Here is a 20108-nt window from a genome sequence, read left to right as displayed (position 1 = left end):
AAAACCTGTATCACAGAAACACAAGCTTTGTTTTTTTATTCAATAACAAACGATATTACTAACTGTATTTTGATTCAAGAATAGATGATGACGAAAAAACGATCGAACGAACGAAATTACGCGAATATTTTTATATATGTAGATACATATTACGTTTATCTATTTATATTCTATCATATAATATATGAGTGGAAACATTAAACATTATTCTAAAAACATTTTTTCACAAAAATATTGTAATTATAAATGTTGTAATAATTTAATTTTTACTAAGCATAAGCTTACTAGCATAATTTATAGGCATCACAAATTTACTGAATAAAAATCCACAGGAAATCTGAAAACATACGGGAAGGTTGCGCCATGCAAACAATTTAAACATAAGACGTTCACAGGCGCATGAAAGTTTGAAATTATTGCGCAATATAACACTTCTAATTTAGATAGAAACAGATGTAATCTATCTTATGAAATAATTCTGCAATATGATAAATCTTAACAAAGATAGTACTGATGGCAAGTATTTTATGAAATAATTGTGCTATATAATACTTAAAAAAATATATAGGTAGAGTACACAGTAGATACAAAGTATAATATATATGATATAATTGGGCAATATGATACTTCAATGTAAAGATAGTGCACAGGCGCACAGTATATGAAATTTTTGTGCAACATAATATTCTTTCACTTGTTGAAAAATAGTTTGACCTAAAATTATATAATTGTAGTCGTTTTTCGATAAATATGAAAATGTAATGATTCAAACATTTTATATATATCATCAACGAATAATACACATAGTATTGTATTTTTTATACTGCGTACTTTGAGCTGTAACAACAGTAATGACTGTAATTAACCAGTCTCAGCGTAGGATGGTAATTCTTTTGATCACTTCGTGGAATCTAATGTTATGTTTGAAGAAACAATATTTTATAACTTGATTTAAAATTTGATATTAATATGAATACAAAAAAAACGATAATAAATTTGGAACAAGTGGTTTAATTATATAATTCATTTATAGTTCGTCAAATTGTATGTTTGTAAGGACTATTTTAATTTAGGTTTAGGATTTGTGTATTAAGTAATTAATGTAGTTGGTATTGCTATGGTCCGACATACGCGAACGGTGAGTAAGGCGTGAATGGCTCTTAACTTTTTACCTGATAATGTGTGTAGTGTTGTAGTGTTCACTAACTAATCATACAATTTTCTCACATTTGCCCATATACGTCAACAACAATAGCCTGTAAATCCCCACTGCTGGGCTAAAGGCCCCCTCTCCCTTTGAGAAGATGGTTTGGAACACATTCCACCACGCTGTTCCAATGCGGGTTGGTGGAATACACATGTGGCAGAATTTCTATGAAATTTGTCACATGCAGATTTCCTCACGATGTTTTCCTTCACCGCTGAGTACGAGATGAATTATAAAGACAAATTAAGAAACACATGAAACAGCGGTGCTTGCCTGGGATTGAACCCGCAATCCTTTTAGTTAAGATGCACGCGTTCTAACCACTGGGCCATCTCGACTCGATCCCATATATGTATGTCCCTAAAAAATATATATATTTTCACGGACGAATGTTTCCCAAGTGTTCCAAATTTATGTTATACGCGAACCTAATCGGTATCATAGTATACGTGCAATATAAATGTACTATTTTGGTTTCAGTAAGGTTCGTTTATCTACATCTAAATAAAATACAACCATATTTATTCTTTTTTGACACTTTGAAAAGACCAAAAAAATTTAAAATCACCTGTTGCTGTTATTGTTGTGGTGTCTACAAATTAGAAAACGATCTCCAAATTTCAATTCAATATTATTTTTTTATTAAATATTGTTTAGGCCTTGCGTTGTAGTCATTCAGTTAACGCAATATATGTGTTGATTACGATATAGAAACGTATGCTTACACGCCAAATACGACGGAAACACAGTTTTATTGTTTTAAATGAGCACATGTCTAAGACTTCCTTAATTCTAGAAAATTACGGTTTATTTATTTAATAAAGCCAAAATAATAGTACATAATTTTAGTAATAAGACAGTGAAGTAGATAAATATGTACTAGGTATATTTACTTCCTTTACTTTGTTATTACTATAATAAGTATTGATTCTTGAAATTTATGTGTTTTTTGTACGAAGCATAATTAATGTTATGTAGGGTACATTATTGGTGTCAATGATTAATACTAAAAGTGCGTATCTTTTAACTGAAGGTACGAAACAGTATGTTAAGGACGAATTATATTTAATAGATATGATTGTAATTATTAGGTATAATTTTATTTTATTGTTATGCAAGGCCCTTGCAGCAAGGGTGAATTAAAAATATTATTTGGATGTTATGGGATGTTCTGTTTTTTATATATTTAACGGATAGGCAAATAACTCGATGGTAAGTAGCTGTGAAGTCCAAACGCGATGAGGGCCTCGCCATGCCTGCTTGCAAGGTGCCTTTTCAGGTCTCGTTTGAAGGAACCCAGACTATAAGAGGAAGGAAACACGCGTGCTGGTAAAGAAATGATTTTTTTAGCGATGCAACACAGAAAAGTGTTGCCAAATATCTTTGTGAGCGATAGAATTGATGAAAGATAAAAGGGGTAACATCGAGAGCCAGTACGCGTAGACCGTAGACTTGTGAAGGAATACATTTTCTTAACAGGAACAGAAATTAGAGAGAATAGTTCCTCAGAATACTCACCATTATACAGTCGATAGAAAGTCCTCAGCGCCGCTATATTTCGACGCAATTATAGGATATTGTAATCTGCGCCCGCGACTTCTTTAATTTTACAAAAAAGATTTTGTTTGTAGCCTAAGCTACTCCGTTTTTCTTCAGCTATCTGCTAGTTAAAGTCCCGTCAAAACCGGTCCAGACGTTCCAGAGATTAGCCGGAACAAACAGATGGGCAGACAAAAATAGTTAAAATGCAATTTTGGTATAGATATGTACGGTGCTTATATACGCATTTAGTAAAAAGCAGTTATTTTAACATTACAAACAGATACACCAATCATATGTCAATAAGATTATCAACACAAGCGCGAGTAAACCAATGATTACGCGTACCCCTGATATTAAGATTTGATTTAGGAATGCAGCATTCTGTCCCCAAGAAGATCTCAACAGTAATAGCAGCGGCACTAGATGTCAAGTCTTTCCCACTGAAGTGACGCTCCTTCCAAGGGACTTATGCAAAGTAATAACGTACACCGTCAAACGAAACGTTTTTTTACTTCTGGAGGTAGCAGTTTGGCTTGTGGCACTTTGGCAGATGTCAGGCAATAATCCGAAAAATCCAAGAAGTGTCAGAAATTCAACTTGATACTCTACCGGGTGTGAAGTCTTACGTATACGTTCTCATTGTGTTTTAAGTATTAAGTGAGTTAGAAAAGTGTAAATTATAGTATTTTAAGTACTGAGTAAGCTGATAAAGGGTTAAAAATTTGTGTGACACCTATTTAAAAAATATTTTTGACTGTATGCGCGAATCACAACAAGATTTACGAAATGAGCTCCCGTGATCGTGATTCCGGTAGAAAATTTGAGTCAGGTAGTTCAAAAAGGAAACGAGCTATCAAAAGAAAGCAGGTAAAAGAAAATCTACGTGGATCTTTATATAAATTTATAAAAAAGTGACGATCAAGAAACTTATACGGCTGGAAACATTCCTTCCACATCATCATGGGTGCCGCCACCGTCATGAAGTAAAAACAGCGAGGAAGATGGGCGCAAGATGCCATCCTAGGTTTGAGGCACTTAAGAATCATGCGACCATATTTGGATTTCCATATAATATAGAAAGATTAAAGGAAATAACAATAAGTGATCGTGAACTTTTGAAGCAATGCAGTGACTTACAAATATCTCTGACAGTAGGAGAATCATGTGACATTGATGGACATGAATTGTACGAAGAACTGAATATGTTTATCCGTGTGTATGAAGGAAACGATGACATTATCTCGGTGCTGAAATACATAATAGAAAACAAATTAACTGAAGTTTACCCTACTATTGAAATAGTTCTGAGAATCATTGCCACTACTTTGTTTTTCGAGGCACAAAATTACTAAAACATATTTAAGAAATTCGATGACATAAGATCGAATTTCAGCCCTTGCTATTCTGTCTATCGAAAATGACGTAGCTCATTCGTTAGATTATTGTGCTCTAATTAAAGATTTTAGTCTTAGTAAAAGCCGCAAACATCAATTTTAATATTTATCAGTGGCTAACATCTTTCTATTTGTTAATTTTGTAAATCTCTCTATGTAAGTAAAATATTTTAAAAGTCATCAAATTTATTTTTACAACTTTAGAATTTCTTAGCAAACATAACGAATACCTATCATACAACCAGACCAACTTTCGCATCACATAGGTAGGTACTTTTTCGTAGGACAAAGGGCGTCGCAAAGACCTATCGCCCTGAGCCTCGCAATGGGTAAGGCCGCCGCTGGGTCTAGTAGATGAAGCTCTTTTCCATCCATGACTGGGATCCTGGTTGGCTATTCAACCAGGCAATCATTCAAAGCTTATGCTTTCGGTCTCACAAACTAAGCACGATTATTATATAATTAAAAATTTTTTTTTGCATTAAGTTGAAATATTTCTTATAACAATATAATGTATAATAATTTTGTAATTGGATAAATAAAGTAAAACGAAGTTGAAATACAAAGTTTCACTCACACAAACCCTCTCGAACGGGACTGCTTAGTGTATTTATTGAAATCATTTGGATTTCAATTTAACCTAAGTATTCATCCTTCGTCGATAGCGTTTAGAAGTATTGGAAGAAATTTCATAAATTTTAAATTTTACTCCTTTCTAACTCCCAACACTCATAATAGTGTTGGACATATAGAGATAATAAACCTTTATTATTTTTGTTTTGTCCTATAATAACAATACATAATAATGTCCATTATTTTAAATGAATAGTAGAATATAGTCCCAGAGACTCGGATGTACCTTTTTTTGGTTATTTTAATTAAATAATTATTGTTAATTTTATTTTTTATTATAAAGTTATTGTCAGTATAGAGTCAGATATTAATTAGTTTATTATTTTTAAAATGTTATTTAATTTTTTTTGTTGCCTTTATTTGTGCCAAAAAGGCACAGATTTTAAATTTCTTGTGGGTATATATTATGGTATACCGTATACGTAACATTGGTAGTATCAAGAAGGCTGTATAATCTATGGTCACAATATTTTGGTTCAGGCAAACTTCAGTTCAGACTTCATACTTCAGACAATAAATAAATAAACAGAACAGAAGTTTGCGAATTGATTGCAATTTTAAAGTATAAATAATACAATAAACTATGGCTGAAGCTGACATTACAGAATTACGAAAGCAATGCATCGATAGTTTATTGCAGTGTGCTGATAACGTATCGAAATATGTAGATATTGGAAAAGATGCTGAACTAAATAAGCTTAAAAAGTACTTAGAAAGCTATTGTTTTTCAGAAGCGCAACAAAATGCAGAAGCATTAATTTTGAAGGAAGTTAAAGTACGTAATTAAAATTGTATATTGTAGGATTTTTATTTAGGATTAAAAAGATTTTTACTGTTTCAATAAACAGTGAAAATAAATTCACCAAGATAAGGCATTGGCCTGCCTAAGCCTTTTTCATTTTTATTAAGAATGAATTTCAGTAAATTCTCATCCTTAAATTTATCCTTATCATTGTATATTTGTATTTATTTATAATAATGTTGTGGAATTTAATTTTAAACAAATCGGGACTTTGCCTTCGATGGTTCAAATGTTATGTATTTTATTATTTATTGTTCAAAGAATTAGAATCTGTTAGATAGTTAAACTTTATTATTCACCACACATTTTTGTAACATGTTACAGCACCTTATCAGAACATATAATAATATTTATGCTGTTATCTTTCCCTTTGTGTTTATTATTAATAAATATTTTACTGAGTTCTTTACTATTTCATAAGCTGTATAATTATTATTCCTATGTTCTCAGGAAAGTAATGCAACAAATCTCGACAAGCTAGATGATATTGTTATAGAACAGTTGAGGCGAATTACTCAAACTAATGATATTAGTACTCATCCTCTTATAAATGAACTTGAACATAGAATCGAGAGAAATAGTCGAATTGTTACACGTAAGAGTTTTATTTATATTTGTTTGGTAATTGACTCTAATTGATGTTTTATAAATTTCCAACCACTTATCACATATTCTAACACTTAAATTTGGATATGAGAAAGGTTCAGAACTATATTTAATGCAATTGCATGTTTAAATTTTAGAGTTTGTTGTAAATAACCTAAAAGCAAAAATCTATGTGGTATATGTTTGTTGCCATTTTTAATATGGCAATCATCTTATTTAATGATACAATATACAAATATAAACACAATGAAATGTGTATTGTGTAGTATGTATGTGCGATCTATGATCAAAACAATATAAGATGTTGGTGACCCTAAAATATTGTCCCTTGTTATTTGACAAATATTATAAACATGTTTTTTTTTAGAAAATTTCGATGAATCTGATTTGGCTATAACTGAAGCTGAAGAGAGACATGTAAGTATCATTTTATATAAAACACAACTAAATGTATATTGCATTCTTCCATTGAGTCTTCATCTTCTGAGTCATTAATCATTATTAATTAATATATTCTTTATATATAAATAAGACAAATATTTTAATGATATCTGTGTTTGTTCACTAAAAAGGTGATGGATTAACATAATTAATACCGAGAATTTTTAAAAACCAACAGGGTTATATGTTTTATAAAACAACTGTCATGTGTTCATTGTTTCTTATTGTTTACCAAAACTAGGGATTTTAATTATTTAAATTTAAAAACTCCCTAATATTCAATTTACTTAGGCTTATATTATATTTCAATTATAATATTGCACATATGTGCACTTTATAAAATGCCTATATGGGCATTTCAAGATAAAGTTCAAGACTTGTACTTTAATGGCACCATCTGTTACGTTACAGACTGATCCAATAACATTGAAGCCAATAGAGAATCCAGTACGGAACATTATTTGTAATCATGTCTACGAACGTGATGTTATACACAGTTATATGAAACAGAAAAGCGGCGCCAAGTGTCCAGGTAAACAATTCCATAAGTAAAAATTTTAAAAAAAGCAGCCAATAACTTTTTTAGCTGATACTGCCACATATTACTGCTCTGTTAGTGGTGTGGCAATCTTATGCCTCTATCATTCTTGCTTAGGGGATGTCACGAGATCGTTTGTCACAAACGGAGCCTCGCAGAGGTAAGCCTACGGGCTCACCTCTGCGAGGCTCCACTTCCTAGGGAGTTCTCAGAGTACAGAGACCCCTAACCCCGGTACACTTATGTCGGGAGGAAAAGACGTCCATAGCGAAGACTCCTTCTCCCGGTCTTCTTGGGCGAAGCGAGTCACCAGCACTGTTCCCATAGTTCCGTAAGATGAGAGCCTTGTTACTAGCATTGAGGGAGTTCATTCAAATGGATGCACCATACAATGACATAGAGCGCACGCAGGCAAGGTGTTTTCGGTCCTCCTACGTTACGTTACATTGATGAGAGATGATCGTCAGGGTGCCACGGTAGCATGCGTAAGCGATCCCGTGGCGCCCGCCGAGAGACGGTGAGGGTATCGCTGGTTTTTTAGTGGGTAAACCCGGTGGACCTGGGCGCACTCGGCGTCCAGGAAAACGGGGAGTCCCACACACCCCCCCACTTTCCATCACGTGCCGGATAAGCTCCCTCCCAAAGGATCACCCGATCCTGGAGGTATGCCCCAAGGCATGAGATAGGAAGGCAACTCGTATTATCAAAGTTCATCCCCTAAACAGGACGACGACGAGCTTGAAGTCCAGCGAAGATCTGCTGATGATAAGTAAAAATATAAAATATAAAACGCCAAAATGTATAAATGTAAAATACAAAAGGCCATCATTACAACAACCACGGGCAACTGTGAGCCCGTGGATGTTGTAAATTAAAGTAACAAAAAATAAAGGTAAAAGCTCAATTTGCCACCCACCCGCTTACGGCGGCCCTGTGCCGGCACTCAGCGTCTTGTGCACCGGCGAGCTCCACATACCCTAGGGGAGTAACGCGTAATGTGTTTTTTCTGCGAGACAAAAAAGGCTCCAAATACCATCAACAACAACTCCAAAAGTAGTTCAGAATTCGTATAACTAGGAGAATCCTCCAAGTAAAAATGGCGCTGAAAATAAACCCATTAGTAGGAACAATTCTAAAATGATATGTCGGTTCAGTGGCGTAAAGTTGCGATGGCTGGTTTTACACAAGTTTTGAGCAAACTTCCTTACAGAATATGCTGAGTTCGTTCTGACATTTATTTATTTATTCAAATTCTAATGAAGTCAAGAACAGCCATAACATTGTAAGAAAATCATTTTTGTATTTTAAAAACGTTAAATTAAAAGTAAAAATGTTTTTGAAGGTAGATCTATTCAGGGATTGTTAGTTGAATAAAAAATCTGTGGACTTTTGTATCTCCATACAACGGATAGCTGATTATTGTCAATAATTAATTATTTTGTAATTCAAACATTTCCATTTTTCAGTCGTGGGTTGTGTTAGCCAGCAACCTTTACAAAGCAAAAATCTCAAACCGGACGAAGAATATGGGAAGTTTCGGAAGTCACAAGAACAAATGGATGCAGCGCACAGCCAAGAATACTAGATTTATAATCAATATAATACTATTATGAACTTGTTTATTTATTATGCGTTTCTGCTTATCTATTGTACCTGCAAAAAAATATATTTTAAATAGTATATTTAATAGGTAGTATAGGGTATATGGTTGGATTTTTTTTATTGTCACAATATAATACAAATTTTTAGAACCAGAAGTAGGAAGTAGGTTAACCTCTAAAACAATTATCTGTAATCTAAAATTACAATCAATCTACCATAAAATAAAAACATTAGTCTAGAACATAAAAAACCATCAATAATCACATTACACCGTAATAATTATATTCGCCATCTCAATGTGTCAGCAGGGTTGCCGATACCTATTTATCTAATTCCCTAAAAATCTTAGCGACATTCCCCAAATTGGGGAAAAGAAATGTCCCAACTCCACACAAATTCCCCACACAGAAATAAAGGAATAAAATTATGTTATTGTATGTTTGTTTTTCATTTCCTAACAATAAAATCCAATTTTCGAGGTAAATTTCGTAAAATCAGACTACTCATGGTTACTGATGACCTTTTTTTTTTGTTGAATCAGACTAGTCGTGGTTAATGTCTGTATATTGTGTGTTTTTGTTACTATGCTAACTAATAATCGACTACAATTCAATTTTTGTACTAACTAAAAGACGGATAAACAATCAATTACTGATCGTTTTGATATAAAACGCATAAGTATAAATTCCCCTCATTTTCCCCACACTAATCCCCGATCGACTTACGATTCCCCGCAATTTGGGGAATTCCCCACACATTGGCAACCCTGTGTGTCAGCCACGAATCTCCCGCCGTTTTTTTTTTAATTGGGAAGTTATGTGACTTGACGCAGATGTTGCATGTTTATTCCAACAATATAAATAATTTGGTGCCGTGACAAGGATTACAAATTTTCCTACATATATCATAATCATAATAATTAATTTTCATATATAATATTAATTCGTAGGTAAATTAAGGTAGATAAATACAATAGGTAAAGTAAATAGGGCAGTAAGTAAGGGTCGTGTAAATGAAAAGTCATTTATTTTACACTATAATTTTATTTAAGCTGGAATCTATTAACAACGCACAAAACTGCACAGTTACGATTTAAGAATCTAAATAATCATATAGAAATAATGTGCCCTAAAAATTGGTATTACGATTTAAGTGCCCAAATTTATAAACAATTTTGATAAATCTTGATCACTTAGTAACTTCGTGGTATTTGAATAAGATAAACAATTTAATAATATGTCATGACATTCAATTTTATTTTTTTCGCCAAAATTTTATGCATTATATAAAGGGAAGGTAATTTAAAGATAAATAAATAAAAGAAACTAAACAAAAAGTACTTTCATAAGAATTTATACAATAAAGTCTACTTTCAATTAGTAAAACAAGTATTAATAATTATCATCGATAACATAACGCTTTAACGTAACTATTTTCATTAAAAATTTTCACTGTTAAGAGTTGTTTGTATTTTTATTATTTTTGTATAAATTCTTCTGAAATAAATAAATACTACACCGACAACATAAAATCGATAATAGACGTTTGAACATAAATAATGATTAGTTCACTCGATACTTTATCAACAAATCGATTTTTATACATCGATGTTGCGATACATAACTTCAAAGTCACATCGCAACCGTTAAAATACATAAATGATTCAACTTCATTGAATTTAACAACAACTTACGAAGCTGAAATATCATTTACATAGCTTTCCCAAAAAATTTAACAATATTTGGTCCGTACTTAATAATGTGCGTTAACGAGAATAATCGTGTTTCTTTATATTATAATCACAAACATTGGATTTACAAGCGAATTTTATAATTATACAATTCGTAAACATCAAACTAGTCCTACGACTAACGTGTGTTTGTGCGATTTTGTGCTTGAATTTAACGGTATTAGTTCTCATACAAATTAATATATGAGAACATTTAAGTAATAAACCATTCTTAATTCAAAATTACAACGGTAAATAAGGAATGATGTACGACATAACTTAGATGTAGCATCGGAAAATGCAATGAAACCCATTACTGCCGATTTACACAACGAATAGATATAGCTATCGCGCCATTCGACGCTATGCGTGTCGCTATAGATTCTCGCGTCAGTTCAACCAGAGACTTGCTGTGCATGTAAATCGACGAAGTTATTACGTTTGTGTAAAGATCATATTCACATAAGAACTAAATATTGAAAATTCGGCATAGAATAGAATTTTGCCGATGCTACATCTAAGTTATGTCCTACTATACTGTGACAAATAATTAAGAATTTTCGAAACTGTAAACACACTATTGGTGAATTTATATCGAAATTTGATAGAAAATATCATTAAAAAACCATTCTAACCCGTTATGATCTTACGAGTAAAGTCAGCTTCATGTTCAAAACTGAACTGAGAAGCATTTTTACTAACTTAAAATAGTAAACTTTGATGAACATACTGCATTCATTCACAAAATCGCATATATACCACTAGAACTATGTTCTAAATATTTGGATATAGCTTCAAACTATTGATAAGTGCACTATCGGATTCTTAGGATTACATTTCTTACGTCGAAACATGAATTTGTGTTATTGAATAATGAAATCAATTCAAAATCATAATTTAATTAAATTAATTTTGAGTAGATTTTTATTAAATTATTATCAATCATAATCATTGTAAGAAAATAAGAATTCCCAATTAATACTAGGCATCTTAAGATATTTAAACATTTTTTTTAAATTAAGGTGATGCAAAGGTATATCATACCTAAGTATTTTGAAAACAGAATACATATCGTTAACTTGGATCAATATACAAATTCACATTAAGACGTATAAAGCTATATAGAATTAAGAATGACAGAAGAAAAGCTTACATTTTACGTATATTAATTATAATACTTATAATAACTGTGTTGTACTTAGAGTATTACGTCATATTGCTGTTTATTTGTAACACGAGTGTTGGTACATTAATGGCGTAGCTTTCAAAAAAATATAAAAGTAAAAAATAAATCTTATAAATCATCGGTCAATAAAAAAATGCAAAGGATAAAAGCGATAAAATATTTTGTAGTATTCGATTATTTGTCTAAGAAAATATGACAAATGAAAGATTGCTACGCCCGTGTACCAAGTTTTTATTAAAAAGTACGACAAAACGATAGAACTTAATTAAGAAATTGAATCTTGAATAAAGTTAATTAAAATATAAATATATAACCTGCTTAGAATTAATGACGTTCTTTCTCTAGACATATAATATACACTCATTTATTAAAATAATACTTTTATGCTTAACAAAAAAAAAAAAAAAAAACAAATATTAATTACATGGAATAAAATTGAATGATATTATTGAAATTCAATAAAAATATCGCCGTATTTCTATTTCGTAAAGCATTTTTAGTTATATTTTTTTTTTATAATTCATGAAACGTATTCCGAATGAAAATACATTGTAAGATGAACGACTACACCATTTTTTAGTAATATTGATAAATAAATGTTGTACATTAATGTACGATACTATAACTTCGAAGCCTGTATTGGCTCCACTCAGAAAGTTGCCATGGTCGTTTTAATTTGACAACTATACTAACTAGTGACCAAATACTTGATAATTATTATTACCATAATTCTTTTATTACGACCTGTATGCGAAAAGATTTTGATAGAGAAACGGCGATATACGATTGCAAATACATACATATCTATAAAATATTTTGTTAACATTGCTTTGCTTAGTATTTATTTCCCAATAAGCTTTTTATTAATTATAAGTCTAGATATCGATATAATAATGATGATATCGAATATTGAAGTATAATGTGTCTAGAAATAAAATGTCATCGCTTAAATTCTTCAGTATTGAAAAGCACATCGAAGTTTGAATGAAATTTTAACAATTCAATAACATTATTTACCTTATACAATTTTTATATCAATTCCATGAATAGTAAAGGCTTTATTTTTATTTAAATATAAAAAACATTACACTTCATATTTTATTTATTTTAATTAACTTTTGACCGAGTGATGTAATTCATTCATTTTTTTAATAATAAATAATAATGTAAGCTGTACTTGTAATGTGTACTTAAAACATAGAATATTTATTTTAAGCTTATTAAAATAAATGCCACATTAAATTCGACTACTAGCTCTAGTTTTAATTAGGTTATTGCAAGCACAGATGTAGGTATGTTACTAGAATAGTTACTGCAAAATACTACTACTGTTTTAGGAATCATCTGTCATTATATAAATACCGGTATTCCTAATTTTTTTGAATTTGGAATAATTTTTTGTATTCGTTTAGATACAACGTTTTTGGTATTTGAATAAACGCATGAGAAAAGAGACTTGGGACATTAAGACATTACTGTGATACTATATATTTTTTATATTAAAAGTCATAATGTTACACCATATCCGATGAGTTAAACTTGCATACATTTTAAGGTAATAAATTTGAATTAAATTACATTACTCAGTCTCAACTAACTATATAAATACGTACACATTATATATAATCCTATAATGAAGAAAGCAAAGCTTTGGAATGTAGATTTATAAATAGAAAGATAAATACTAAATGCAACAATTATATTAAATACTATCAACCTATTAAAGAGGAGAAATATATTATTACAATAATTATATATAAATGTTACTAGCGAATAAATCTTTAAACAGAGATGAAAATTACTTTGAAACTATCAAATCATACTTCAAGTTTAGGTACTTTTAAAACATTATAATCGAATCAAGCTAAAAACTACTACATAATTGAAAATTATTTGATACCAAAGTAATTTTCGCCTCTATATAGATTCCCATGAAAATACAAGTATCAAGATTAGTTACAGATTAGTAAAGCGCTCTAGAAGAGTTATATGTATATAATTATTTTGTACTGATATATTAAAACAAAAAACTGTTTGTGGGGATGTTACTAATAAATGTATTATAAAATTATACACATAGGTATAAAAATATATATTACTCATACATGTGCAAATATATATAAGACATGTCAAAAATGTTTCTTGCAGATTGTGTTAATTCTACAATTGATATTTAAAATCGTAATATAATGTTCCAAATATATAATTAAATATTTAAATAAAGAATACCTCCAAAAAATAATATCGAAGCAAATAGAAATTAAAAAAAAAAAACTATCATTAAAAGTGACTAGATAAAAAATAGGTCTAAATTAATATAAAAGCGATTAATACTATGGCACTTTAACTTAATAAAGTTCTAAATAAAAATCCACCAGAATTAATATTCATATATAAATGCAGATATAACACCGGTTTTGGTATGTTTAAATGGACCACTAGGCCAAATACACAACAATATATTGTGTAAATATAAAACAATATATTTAATAAGTGTTGTCAGCTATTACAATACCATTACATTGTATGGTCAAGCATAGACAACATAAAAAAGCTATGTTTTAAAATAGGCAAAGACAAATAAGTTCCCATCTCACATTCTTGTGTTTGGTAGCCATTGATATGATTTATTGTTAACTACACAAAAACAGTAAATAAGAGATAAAGTTTTTCAAATATAGAAATTCATTTATGTATGATTTTCTTAAATTTTTGATGCTGATAAAATTTCAGCCACTGTGCGAGCTCAAGTAATTTTCAGAACACTTAGAGCTTAGGTGTAATCACCAGATGCCGTCATGAACTTGTTCTTTTAGTAATATTATATGTAAAAATGAATACTTAATGTTTGTATTCTATGCGATTTTTGTACAGATTTTTGTACAGATGTTATTGGCACTTAAGTAAAGGTCCTTTTTATTTTTTTATTCTTATTTTTTATATAAATAAACAAGCATGCCAAGTTTTGCCTAATTTCCAAATAGCTAAATATTAAATTTAAAGTATGTCTTCCGAATGTACTAAAAATTGTAAGTACAATAATGTTATAATAAATCCCGGTTAAATATCCGAAAAATTAATATTACTATAAAACTAGTAATACTAAGAAATTGAAGTTTATAGGAAACATTTCATAACCGGAGTAGTTTTAAAACTATTCATAAAGCCCATAAAAAGACATGCAACTATTTCAGAATGTGTCTTTCGAAGCTCTAGAATTTTAGAAAACAGTTTAAAGTTTTGCATTTAAGATAAGAATTCAACAATTTTGAAAAGCATTAGACCATTATCACCATTAGAGTTTATAACTCTAATATTACCTTAAAACCAGATTCCCTATTCATCAGATATAACAGTGTTAATATTATCAATACACGACTTAAGTGCGTCGCTAAAATCTTTTCTAGATTCAACGAGTTTTTTCAATGATTCGTGAACTTTGGCATCCTTGTAATCGGATACGATGGTGTTGTTCTTCGACGTGATATCGAGGAAGGCAACGAGGTTCTCAGCGACCTCTACCGGCATTTTAGCGCAATTCGTCTCCATTAGTACCGAAACGTGCTTACCTATTTCCGAACTTATCAACTGCGTCACAAAACTCTTCTCTATGTCGACAGTCTCCGGCGTGTTTCGGAGCGTGTGTATAGCGAGTAGGGTGAGAGCTAGGATTGCCTCGTTTTGCATTACAGAGTGAGACGCTACGAGCATATTTACCAAACTTGAGATACAGCCTTCAGCCTGAAAAAAGATAATAACAGGTCATTTACATTTTAGCAATAAATGTAAATTCCATACTATTTTTACGTCAAGTATTTGATGAAATAGCATAGCTGTAATGTTGTCTTAAATTTTCGACATTGGAATAAAACTAGTTATAACGTATTTGAATCGCGTATATTAATTATTTTTGACATTCCGACGTTTCAAGCAATTTACAGCGTTCGTGGTCACGGGTAGACTAAGGTGACATTTGTCTATTTGAAGAACAAAAGAAATATTATTTACAACTACCGCCAACGATTTCTCAATTGTTCACGCCACGAACGCTGTAAAGTGCTCGAAACGTCGGGATGTCAAAAATAATTAATATACGCGATTCAAATCCGTTATAACTATAGTCTGTTCGCGTTAAGAATGCAGTGAGTTGTCATTGTTTACCGGCCTGACTCCGCCCCCTTTGACCAATCAAATCTTTTTTAACAGCAGGGTGAAGGTGTATGCATATTTGTGTTAAAATTCCAACAAATTATATTTGTTTTAAAGACTAAGTATAATGAATTTAAAAAATACACATTACAGTAAAAATCGAATCGGGGTGAATATTCAACAAAATTCTTAACACTAGGTATATACAATCGTTTGCGAATCTTGCCATCGCGATTTAGAAATTTACATATTTTGACATAACGTCATCTAGTAGCTATAGGTTACATTTATTATTACGTGCACAGTTTGAATAAATTAAATATAAATATATAAATAAACAAAATTTAAATTATAAAAATAAAAATATCAGTTAATAATTAATTGAATGTGAACTTGACTTTGTAATTTGAAAATATTTGATTGGTCAAAGGGGGCGGAGTCAGGCCGGTAAACAATGACAACTCACTGCATTCTTAACGCGAACAGACTATAGTAGTATAGCTGTCATAGACGTGCGTCATACACCTTAATGCATTAAAACCATTGTCGTACCTGCACGACGCCCGCGAGCGCGTCGTCTCGCGGCAGAAGGCGCACGAGCCACGCCAGAAGGCGCGGCGCCTCCCCCCCCGCGCCCGCGTGCGCGTCCGCCCCCCAGCGCGCCGCCGCCCGCAGCGCCGAAGCGCTCCCCGCCAACACTCGCGCCACGCTCTCTGCACATGCGCACTTAGTTGCTTAAAACTACATGATTTTTTAAAAGCTTTTTCTCTCAAAAAATTGTATTTAAAATAACTAGACATCATCTTCAAATTAAACACGGGATAAGAAAGGCCTCCGTATTTTACTAAGTGACAAATTATATTAATAATTAATTAATGTATCATACAAAACATCAATTAATCTTAATGACCGTTTGACGAAGCTGTTTCTCAGCAATTCCCCGCTATAAGAAATTACTAAAATTTCTATTTACTCCTCCAATGAAGCTTAAAGCTTGTCTTAGGAGAGGGTACGACATTACACAGACTCTTGATTGTACCTTCGACTTTTAAATCGAGGAGTAAACCTTAAACCTCTGCGCTATTTGACGCTGTAAAATTCGATACCAGTAGAGTACGTATGAATCACCTTGTCCATCAACGAGCATGCGAATGGCGGCCAGTAGCTTGTAGGCTACGTGGTGGTCGCGCACGGCGGGCAGCGCGGCCACGAGCACGGCGGCGGCGCGCGTGCGGGCGGCGACCCGCTTGTTGCGCGGCGCCACGCTGAGGTTGCGCATGGCGGACAGCGCCGCGTGCTGTAGGCGGCACGCCGTGTTCGCGTCCACCGAGCTCTCCGCGCTCTCCGCGCTCTCCGCGCCCTCCGCGCCCTCCGCACTCTCCGCCTGCGAGCGCACGCTGTAGCCGTGGTACAATTCGAAAATATCTGGAACATACATTTACATTCTTGTCAAATACTTGGAGCCTCTGAGCACTGTATAATTTTTATGGAATGGTTTATTGGATAGGCAAATAGGCCGGTGGTCACCCCTGCCCATAGTTCTTCTCTGCTTACAACAAACATGGAAGACATCTTTAGATATGCACATAAATCTTCTGTACTTGTGTATGTGACTGAACTCCTAACTTAAAAACTGATCAGTTAAACTGATTAGTGAATTTTATTGTATGTATTTTAGATTGAAGCTTTTTTGTGTTGCTGGGATTAGGAAATAAATAAAATACGCCACAACAAAGCTATAATGGGCAGCTAGCATATACCAGTACATAATCTGGGTTAAGTTTTATGATGCATATATTTGACTAGTCTAGTAGTCTTGACTAGTTTATTATTAACTAGCCTGCACTGATAAAATAAAAATTACCAAGCAACTTGTCGAAGATTTTGTCATCCATCATCTGTGTACAGTAGTCATCCCGTCTAGCAAAGTTACCGATGGCAAGCACAGCTGTGGTAAGGAGCTGGTAGTTTTTAGAATCCAACCACCTTACCATAGTCAAGTACACTTCACCTTCTCCATTGTTATAGAGGATGTTCATAGCTTCATCTGAAAGTAAAGGAATTTTATAGCCATTCCCAACTTTTTCAATTTGGTAATTGACCAATAAAAATTTAGATTAAAGTAAAATTCCTAATACGACATTAATCAGATTATCAGAAATCTGACGTCAATAAATAAAGGATCATCAAAGTATCATCCAATCAAATCTTGTGAACTTATCAGTTGAAAACAGTATTATTTTATTAAAGTAAAACCTATAACACTTACCTCCAGTCAGTACAATAATAATAAGGTCACAAGCTTGTTTCATAACTGTATCAACTTCATTGTCATCAGCACTTAACTCGCCAGAGTCAAGCCTTTGCACAAGTTGCTCAAGACGTAGGCATACCAAGTTGACACCCCCTTCATTAGCAAGAAGAGTTTTCACTGTATCTGAAATTATTATTATTAGTTATTAATTGAAAGTAGAATATTAGAACATAATTAGTAAAAATTTTTGTGACTAAAAATAATAGATGAGTATTGAATAATAAGGAATAATTAATCACACAGGGTTCACATAGTTTATTTGATCTCAGCCAACATAAAAAAGGGGTTATCAATGGTTTTTTTTATGTTTGTCACGAATTTAAAAAAAAAAATTTATTTGGGAGGGTAACCTCATGTCGTACAATTTTAAATTATTTTTAATTTTATACAAGCTCATGACTATTAAGAAGAAATAATCTCACAGCATAACCAATCTGCCAGTCTTTTGAGTGAAAAAAGTTCTATTTTCAAATAATATTAAAAACTATAGCATATGCATTATTTAGTGTATAATGTATATTTATTTTAGATATAAATAGTTTTATTTACCATGTTCAGCTTGTGTATGTAAGTGCTCTAAACACAACTCGGAAACTTCAATATTAGTGGTTTCCTTCAATATGTTCAACACAGCAGTATTTACATTTGAATCATACAGAAATTCAGGATCATTGTCATTAATCACACTTAATATTAATAAAACTGTAGATACAAGATCATCTTCCATTTGTTCCTTCTTAAATTCCATAGACAATATTTTTTTTACACATTCTATTAAACCTCCTTTCACTAATGATTCTGAGTATTCTTGTCCACCAATAACGAAGTTTAACAATGTTTTACATGTAAGCAATTTTATTTCATTCAATGGCATATTTGTTTGAGTTATGCTGATTTCCATGATGTTGTAAAGAGTTGCAATACCATTGCTTTCAATTAATATTTTTCTAGTTGTGTCACAATCACAGCACAAATTACCCAGCGCTCTACAGCACTGTTTTATTAAATCTATACGTTCTATAGTTACCTCCTTATTTAACATTAGCAAAATAGCTTCAATAACATCTTTTACAGCATATGTTTCTCTTTTTGTTGGGCATTTCGCTAGTTCTGATATTGCCTGTACAGTCAGCAATACTATTACTTGGTCACTACTTTTTAATAAGGCCTTAAGACATGACGAAACATCGTATTCATAATTTTTGCCTTCTGAAATTATTTCGTTGAGTTTTGTTTTCAAATCACTTACATTTTCTATGTTTTGTATTACCAATTTCTCAAAAGAAGAAGATTTCTTTGCTGAAGATCCTGCGATTCGTAAAAATAATATTTAAAATTAGGATCATGTATTAATGTTTTATTCAATGTAAGTAATTAAATTGTGAATACATTTACCGTCCATGTTGAATTTAATTAGAGCTAAATTTACGAAAAATTATTACTACGAGTATGTATTATGAGTCTCTCTTAAAATAGGCACTGCAAAAGTATTTTTACATAATTTAAATTAGAGTTAAACCAAATTTTACAAGCAGTGAAAATTAATTGACAGATAGACAAATCGATGTCAAATTGTGATTAAATATGTCACGGTCAATGTCAAATTATGTATTGCCATACGTTTTGTTATTACATTTTGAAATTTTTAATTTCATTTCATTTATATTTTTTTTAAATTAAATAGTAGTTTCATAATTATATCTAAGCAGATAGAAACATTGAATCAGAAAATTTAAACTAAATTAATTGTTAGTGAGCGTGACGGTAACACAACAATAAACCTTGTTATCTACCAAAAGTTACCAGTGTATTAATAAAACCTAAAGATAACAAAATAATCTTTTTTAAATATTAAATACTAGATCATGTTTTAATACATTCATTGCTATGCAGACGACAGTACCGTTGACACCTTATACACCGGCCGCGCTAATATTTCTCGGGAAAACGTCGAAGAGAACCGGA

The 20108-nt window shown here is 31.8% G+C and overlaps 2 protein-coding genes across 2 annotated transcripts; one reads left to right on the top strand and one right to left on the bottom strand.

Moving 5' to 3' along the window:
- The first annotated feature begins 5168 nt into the window (after nt 1-5168).
- Nucleotides 5169-9028, top strand: LOC124530174 (E3 SUMO-protein ligase NSE2-like). Its single transcript, XM_047104178.1, has 5 exons — nt 5169-5551; nt 6029-6173; nt 6552-6601; nt 7037-7157; nt 8630-9028. Exons 1-5 carry the CDS (start codon nt 5360-5362, stop codon nt 8746-8748), a joined length of 627 nt encoding a protein of 208 aa, XP_046960134.1. The 5' UTR covers nt 5169-5359; the 3' UTR covers nt 8749-9028.
- A 3504-nt stretch (nt 9029-12532) lies between these two features.
- LOC124530173 (rap1 GTPase-GDP dissociation stimulator 1-A) lies at nt 12533-19703 on the bottom strand. Its single transcript, XM_047104177.1, has 7 exons — nt 19539-19703; nt 18693-19451; nt 18099-18266; nt 17694-17876; nt 16958-17254; nt 16382-16542; nt 12533-15421 (listed from the first exon to the last, which is right to left on the bottom strand). The coding sequence occupies exons 1-7, from the start codon at nt 19543-19545 to the stop codon at nt 15017-15019; spliced, it is 1980 nt and encodes a 659-aa protein (XP_046960133.1). The 5' UTR covers nt 19546-19703; the 3' UTR covers nt 12533-15016.
- Nucleotides 19704-20108: the final 405 nt, after the last annotated feature.

Source organism: Vanessa cardui, chromosome 6 (assembly GCF_905220365.1).
Source record: "Vanessa cardui chromosome 6, ilVanCard2.1, whole genome shotgun sequence".
Classification (NCBI taxonomy): domain Eukaryota; kingdom Metazoa; phylum Arthropoda; class Insecta; order Lepidoptera; family Nymphalidae; genus Vanessa; species Vanessa cardui.
The sequence above is the reverse complement of the archived record's forward strand: the minus strand, read 5'-3'. Positions and strand labels throughout refer to the sequence as shown.

Coding starts and splice junctions, on each gene's coding strand:
- LOC124530174 (XM_047104178.1), top strand. CDS start 5,360: ATGGCTGAAGCTGACATTACAGAATTACGAAAGCAATGCATCGATAGT. Junction 6,174..6,551: donor AAATAGTCGAATTGTTACAC/GTAAGAGTTTTA, acceptor GTTTTTTTTTAG/AAAATTTCGATGAATCTGAT. Junction 7,158..8,629: donor AAGCGGCGCCAAGTGTCCAG/GTAAACAATTCC, acceptor TCCATTTTTCAG/TCGTGGGTTGTGTTAGCCAG.
- LOC124530173 (XM_047104177.1), bottom strand. Junction 18,267..18,692: donor ACATACACAAGCTGAACATG/GTAAATAAAACT, acceptor TAATAATTTCAG/ATACAGTGAAAACTCTTCTT. Junction 15,422..16,381: donor CGCTCGCGGGCGTCGTGCAG/GTACGACAATGG, acceptor ATCTTTTTTCAG/GCTGAAGGCTGTATCTCAAG.